The sequence below is a fragment of the Rattus norvegicus genome, chromosome 4, assembly GCF_036323735.1.
Source record: "Rattus norvegicus strain BN/NHsdMcwi chromosome 4, GRCr8, whole genome shotgun sequence".
Classification (NCBI taxonomy): Eukaryota; Metazoa; Chordata; class Mammalia; order Rodentia; family Muridae; genus Rattus; species Rattus norvegicus.
Genome location: NC_086022.1, coordinates 103,999,452 through 104,006,925, shown reverse-complemented (window position 1 = coordinate 104,006,925; position 7,474 = coordinate 103,999,452). Strand labels below are relative to the sequence as shown.

The 7,474-nt window shown below is 40.3% G+C and overlaps 1 pseudogene and 1 gene segment (V, D, J or C); one reads left to right on the top strand and one right to left on the bottom strand.

Annotated features, from left to right (window-relative positions):
* The first annotated feature begins 637 nt into the window (after positions 1-637).
* On the top strand, positions 638-1,307 carry Igkvl7 (immunoglobulin kappa variable like 7). The segment is given in 2 exon segments: positions 638-710; positions 895-1,307. Coding segments are annotated over 2 exon segments (474 nt in total).
* A 1,775-nt stretch (positions 1,308-3,082) lies between these two features.
* Gtdc1-ps1 (glycosyltransferase-like domain containing 1, pseudogene 1) lies at positions 3,083-4,394 on the bottom strand (annotated as a pseudogene).
* Between the last annotated feature and the right edge of the window lie 3,080 nt (positions 4,395-7,474).

Sequence of the window (7,474 nt, the reverse complement as noted above, 5' to 3'; positions counted from 1 at the left end):
AATGGTTGAGAATCATCATGTGAATGCTTGGAATGAATCAAACCTTAGTGTTTTTTAAGAGAAGCAAGTGATTTTAAACACTAAACTGAGTATCCATCTTTCTTTTAAAGTATTTTTCCTTGTTTCATTTTTTCCATTCCTTCTTTCTTCTTCCCATTTCTCTTACTTCCTCAATTTGATATTCCTTCTTCTGTTTTCCATCCTCTTCTTTCTTTCTTCTTCCTCTCCTTCCCCTTTCTCTTCTTTCTTTCCCTTCTTATATTCTACTTCCCTTGTTTATTTTGTTGTTGGTGCACAGAATTTATTGTTTTCTCAGGATTGAATCACAGGTAGTTTTATTATTATTTCTGTAAAATTCACCTGTTGATTTTTAATGGAAGCCTGTCATGAGAGCATCTAAACACTTGTGGTTTGAAAGGTCTAAGTTGGTCCTTGAGCTTCTATGTTGATTTCCTTCCCAGTGATTACTTCCTGTCTTAGATAGTACTTTTGACTGTTGAATTGATATGGATAGTCTCAAGCACCTATATCCAGGCAATTTATTTCCTTATTTGATGACTATTTTGCATAGGTCCCTAGAGGCCAGCCCAGCTGCCCATGCTTTATAAACCAGGCATTTGCAGTGATATCTGAATTGCATAAGACCAGCATGGGCGTCAGGATGGAATCACATACTCAGGTCTTCATATTCCTGCTGCTCTGGTTGTCTGGTGAGACATTTAAAAGTATTGTAACATCTTAAAAATAATTCCTTTGTGTAGCAACAGCTATTTCCTATAGGAAGCTAATAGTATGCAGAAAATGTCATTAGAAAAGACATTTTAGATTTCAAGGTTTGTATCAGGAGCTCTTTGTGTGTGTAAGTGTATAATCATTATTTATTTCTGATTACAGGTGCAGATGGGGACACTGTGATGACCCAGTCTCCCGCATCCATGTCCACGTCAGTGGGAGAGAGGGTCACCGTGAACTGCAAGGCCAGTCAGAGTGTGGGTACTGTTGTTGCCTGGTTCCAACAGAAACCAGGGCAGTCTCCTAAACGGCTGATCTACTTGGCAACCAATCGGCACACTGGGGTCCCTGATCGCTTCACAGGCAGTGGGTTTGGGAGAGATTTCACTCTTACCATCAGCAATGTGGAGGCTGAAGACCTGGCTGTTTATTACTGTCTGCAGTATGACTCCATTCCTCCCACAGTGTTTCAACCTCATACAGAAACCTCCTCTGCTATTCTAACCAGCTGCATGCACCACACAGCCCTTGACCTACACACTTTCCTTCTGCCTACAACTGCTATGCCTAACTGATGCCAAGTTTGGCAGAAAATTAATGAGCCGATCCTTTGAATTGGAAAGTCCTTATGGCAAGAAGAAGTAAAGACCTTTGTATTTTTAAATATCTCATGCTTAAATTGTGTGTATTGAACATGACAAATTTATTATCTTATATTCTTGAATGAAAAGTTCCAACATGAGTCTCCATGGGCTAAATCACGAGCCTCTGATATATTCCCACTGGAGGATACAGAAGAGAACTTGGCTTATGGTTAGCTCAGCTGCAAGAGCTCTTTCTCACTTTTTGACTCTTGCCAATTTCCCTCAAGTTGTCCTTTGGGTTAACTTTATTTATTTGAATAGGTAGTTGAGTTTCATAAAACAAATATATTAAAAGTATATCACAAATTTTGACAATCTTCACTTCCCTTCTTTCTTTCTGTCACCACATTTCTCTCTAACTAACATCCTTCCAATTCTTAGTCTTCCACCTATTTCCATTTGACATACGCATGTGCACACACACACACACACACGCACACACACACACACACACACAGAAAGAGAGAGAGAGAGAGAGAGAGAGAGAGAGAGAGATGCACACAGAGTTTTATGAATCTATAAAAACGTAGGGTCCAAATCAGAGAAAACATGAGGTTTGTCTTTAACAACATATATAATCTCTGGTTCCTATTCCTAGGACACTTCTACCTCTGTTGTCTTCTCATCTACTTTCCAAATGTGGAGAATGTGATACCCCATTCTATACCATACCTCACTATACTACTCTAATGATGAGTGGTTTTTTTATGCTAATTAAAATTGCAGCAGACAGTTTATTAAAAATTTGTTTTACAATCCAGCCATTTAAAACATCTGTACACCAACAAACAGAGCAGCCTCACTCCAAGAATCATAAGTGACATATCTTTAAAGGAATATATTTATAGTTGGATGTAATTATTTTTGAAGAATTTTGCACCAAATTATGTTTTGTTATGAGCATTTTGATTTTTCTATTTTTACCCACAGGGAAAAAATTTTAAAACAAGTATCTCACATTCATTTTATGGATCATAGGACTTCACTCACTGAATCTGCCATGTTTGTCTGAAGTACAGCTCTTTTCTTGCAAGTGTCTTTAAGATTAATTAAATGCAAATGAAACCCTGTGAATCATGGGGATACCTGCCAGACCCCTTTTTAATACCTTCACTTAAAAACTCCTTTGCCAGAGAGTCATTAATTTGCTAAAAGTGCTAAAGCAGTTCTTTGCCTACAGCAACTTTGACATGGCTGCCTAATTAGTTCAGTAGCTTTCTGATCCTCTTTCTAGGCCCTGTAGCCCTTTGACAACACAAGAAGACTCTGCTGATAACCTGGCAACCCAGGTAGAAAGCCAAGTGTGAGTGTTTGAAGCTGCAGTTTGGCTGCCATCATGTCGCAGAAAGACAAATTTCAGGCACCATGTCATCCAGTACAAAGAATAAAAACAGATTCAACACCACATATGGAATACATGAGTGTGGTTATTCAACAGGCCACTTATTATTTTTTGGACAGTCTCCTTCACATTACTGTGTAACCATAACATCTGTATTTAATTTGTGTTGGGGTGGTGGCAGGGATTGGAGATCCGAAGCTGCCACAGGTTTGTGGCAGATGGCTCTGTGTCAGCTGTGACAAGCAGCCAGGCTCAGCTTCCTCTGCAGACTTTCTTTTCTTTCTGATCAGGTAAATATGGGCATAGTCTGGAATGTTCTTCAGATTCATTCTTCGGCTGCAAGTTTGTGATTTAGCCCCATCTGTTACAAATCTTCCCTGGGTTCTGTTGTGAGCAGAGACCTGAATTTACCATGTAGGGCTGCCCAAGAAAATGGAGCCATTTCACTCTTAAAAAGATTTTTCTTGTAATATCTGGTCTCTCACAGAAACTGTTGAGCCTTTTTGAAAACTGTTCAGGTGTGGAATACATATACTCAGCTGGAAAGATTTCAGGATAAACCAAGTATTTGGGAAAGAGTGGGTAACAGCCACAGTACACAGCTTCGAACATTGCTACTCCAAAGAATTCATGGTTGGCTGTTGAGATGACAAAATCAGCTATGCACAGTACTCAGAAATAGTCTTTTTTAAGTAGTCCCAGTGCAAGACTGAATAGCCTAGTGCCTTTTTGGTTTCTGAAAATATATCTGGTATATCTGTAAAAGTTTCTCCAAGGACAGAGACATGGAAATTGAGCCTTAACTCTTTTAGATGCATTAATACCTTTAAACATGTCTCTGGACCTTTGTTGTGCTCCCACCTGGGAGGCCATGTAATGTGCAGTAGTCTTTACTGAACTCCAGCTCCACATAAAAGGGTGCTGGGATCAAGAGCCAGGTTTTCTTCACTCACAGGAAGAGAGCCTGATTTATGGATTGTTGGGTTGTCCAGGGTTTCTTGTCCAGCATCAAGGCCAGGGTTTTCATCAGACTTTGATTCAATATTCTCCAGTGACTTCTTTGAAACCCAGTCCTCTGGTTGGTGAGGAAGTGTCACAGATAGAGCTGCAGCAATATTTTCCAATAAGGTTGAGCATCCCCCTTAAGTGGGCATGAATTTGCTCGCATCAGGAAATCTGATGGGAAAATAAATAACTTGACACTTGGGTCTGAGAATGCTTTCCAGATCCTTAGGCCTGTGATTAGGAATCAGCTTCAGGAATTGTCCAATAGAAGTAAGAAATGATTCCATATTAAAAGTGGAATTGAATAGCACAACATCAGCCACCAAACATGAGACAATTTGGTTATATCCATAATGAAAATCCCTCTCCTGATATTTCTCAACATGATATACCAACTGCTTTTCATGGAAGAACAAGATCATCTTCAATTTTCCCAGATCAGGCAGAATTGCAGGCAGTTCAGTCAGGTTGAGTACTGAGCTTGCAAAGAGGATCCTTTAGTGCTCACTGCTGGGAATAATCTGTGAGAAGTGTAATGCTGCTGTGCATGCTCTCCAACGCCATTTCTTTGCTGGAAAGGTGTACAGCACACAGTCGTCTACTTCTCAGAGCATCTCTACCAGCTGTCGATGGGAGCCTCCATAAAATATCTCAATGATGAGAATACTCATTGGCTTGATCAAACCCTCAGACTTATGATCCAGGTGTACTGATATCTGATCTGGTACCTTCTCCTTCTCCCCCTCCCCTTCCCCCCTTCTCTTCCTCCTCCACGGCTCCTTGAGTATGATTTTTTTTTATTAACTTGAGTATTTCTTATTTACATTTTGAATGTTATTCCCTTTCCCGGTTTCCAGGCAAACATGCCCCTAATCCCTCCCCCTCCCCTTCTTTATGGGTGTTCCCCTCCCCACCCTCCCCCCATTGCTGCCCTCCTCCCAACAATCACGTTCACTGGGGGTTCAGTCTTAGCAGGACCAAGGGCTTCCCCTTCCACTGGTGATCTTACTAGGATATTCATTGCTACCTATGAGGTCAGAGTCCAGGGTCAGTCCATGTATAGTCTTTAGGTAGTGGCTTAGTCCCTGGAAGCTCTAGTTGCTTGGCATTGTTGTTCATAAGGGGTCTCGAGCCCCTTCAAGCTCTTCCAGTTCTTTCTCTGATTTTTCAACGGGGGTCCTATTCTCAGTTCAGTGGTTTGTTGCTGGCATTCACCTCTGTATTTGCTGTATTCTGGCTGTGTCTCTCAGGAGCGATCTACATCCGGCTCCTGTAGGCCTGCACTTCTTTGCTTCATCCATCTTGTCTAATTGGGTGGCAGGATATGTATGGGCCACATGTGGGGCAGGCTCTGAATGGGTGTTCCTTCTGTCTCTGTTTTAATCTTTGCCTCTCTATTTCCTGCCAAGGGTATTCTTGTTCCCCCTTTTAAAGAAGGAGTGAAGCATACACGTTTTGATCATCCGTCTTGAGTTTCATGTGTTCGAGGCATCTAAGGTAATTCAAGCATTTGGGCTAATAGCCAGTTTTCAATGACTGCATACCATGTGTGTTTTTCTGTGTTTGGGTTACCTCACTCAGGATGATATTTTCCTGTTCCAACCATTTGTCTATGAATTTCATAAAGGCATTGTTTTTGATAGCTGAGTAATATTCCATTGTGTAGATGTACCACATTTTCTGTATCCATTCCTCTGTTGAAGGGCATCTGGGTTCTTTCCAGCTTCTGGCTATTATAAATAAGGCTGCTATGAACATAGTAGGGCACATGTCTTTTTTATATGTTGGGGCATCTTGTGGGTATATGCCCAAGAAAGGTATAGCTGGATCCTCAGGTAGTTCAATGTCCAATTTTCGGAGGAACCTCCAGACTGATTTCCAGAATTGTTGTACCAGTCTGCAATCCCACCAACAATGGAGGAGTGTTCCTCTTTCTCCACATCCTCACCAGCATTTGCTGTCACCTGAGTTTTTGATCTTAGCCATTCTCACTGGTGTGAGGTGAAATCTCAGGGTTGTTTTGATTTGCATTTCCCTTATGACTAAAGATGTTGAACATTTCTTTAGGTGTTTCTCAGCCATTCAGCATTCCTCAGCTGTGAATTCTTTGTTTAGTTCTGAACCCCATTTTTTAATAGGGTTATTTGTCTCCCTGTGGTCTAACTTCTTGAGTTCTTTGTATATTTTGGGTATAAGCCCTCTATCTGTTGTAGGATTGGGAAAGATCTTTTCCCAATCTGTTGGTTGCTGTTTTGTCCTAACCACAGTGTCCTTTGCCTTACAGAAGCTTTGCAGTTTTGTGAGATCCCATTTGTCGATTCTGGATCTTAGAGCACAGCCATTGGTGTTTTTTTCAGGAAATTTTTTCCAGTGCCCATGTGTTCGAGATGCTGCCCTAGTTTTTCTTCGATTAGTTTGAGTGTATCTGGTTTGATGTGGAGGTCCTTGATACACTTGGACTTAAGCTTTGTACAGGGTGATAAGCATGGATCAATTTGCATTCTTCTACATGTTGACCTCCAGTTGAACCAGCACCATTTGCTGAAAATGCTATCTTTTTTCCATTGAATGGTTTTGGCTCCTTTGTCAAAAATCAGGTGCCCATAGGTGTGTGGGTTCATTTCTGGGTCTTCAATTCTGATCCATTGGTCTATTTGTCTGTCTCTGTACCAATACCATGCAGTTTTTATCACTATTGCTCTGTAATATTGCTTGAGTTCAGATATAGTGATTCCCCCTGAAGTCCTTTTATTGTTGAGGATAGTTTTAGCTATCCTGGGTTTTTTGTTATTCCAGATGAATTTGCAAATTGTTCTGTCTAACGCTTTGAAGAATTGGATTGGTATTTTGATGGGGATTGCATTGAATCTGTAGATCGCTTTTGGTAAAATGGCCATTTTTACTATATTAATCCTGCCAATCCATGAGCATGGGAGATCTTTCCATCTTCTGAGGTCTTCTTCAATTTCTTTCTTCAGAGTCTTGAAGTTCTTATCGTACAGATCTTTTACTTGCTTGGTTAAAGTCACACCGAGGTACTTTACATTGTTTGGGTCTATTATGAAGGATGTCATTTCCCTAATTTCTTTCTCGGCTCGTTTCTCTTTTGTGTAGAGGAAGGCTACTGATTTATTTGAGTTAATTTTATACCCAGCCACTTTGCTGAAGTTGTTTATCAGCTTTAGTAGTTCTCTGGTGGAACTTTTGGGATCACTTAAATATACTATCATATCATCTGCAAATAGTGATATTTTGACTTCTTCTTTACCAATCTGTATCCCCTTGACCTCCTTTTGTTGTCTGATTGCTCTGGCTAGAACTTCAAGAACTACATTGAATAAGTAGGGAGAGGGTGGGCAGTCTTGTTTAGTCCCTGATTTTAGTGGGATTGCTTCAAGTTTCTCTCCATTTAGTTTAATGTTAGCAACTGGTTTGCTGTATATGGCTTTTACTATGTTTAGGTATGGGCCTTGAATTCCTATTCTTTCTAGGATTTTTATCATGAAGGGGTGTTGAATTTTGTCAAATGCTTTCTCAGCATCTAATGAAATGATCATGTGGTTTTGTTCTTTCAGTTTGTTTATATAATGGATCACGTTGATAGTTTTCCGTATATTAAACCATCCCTGCATGCCTGGGATGAAGGCTACTTGATCATGGTGGATTATTGTTTTGATGTGCTCTTGGATTCGGTTTGCCAGAATTTTATTGAGTAATTTTGTGTCAATATTCATAAGGGAAATTGGTCTGA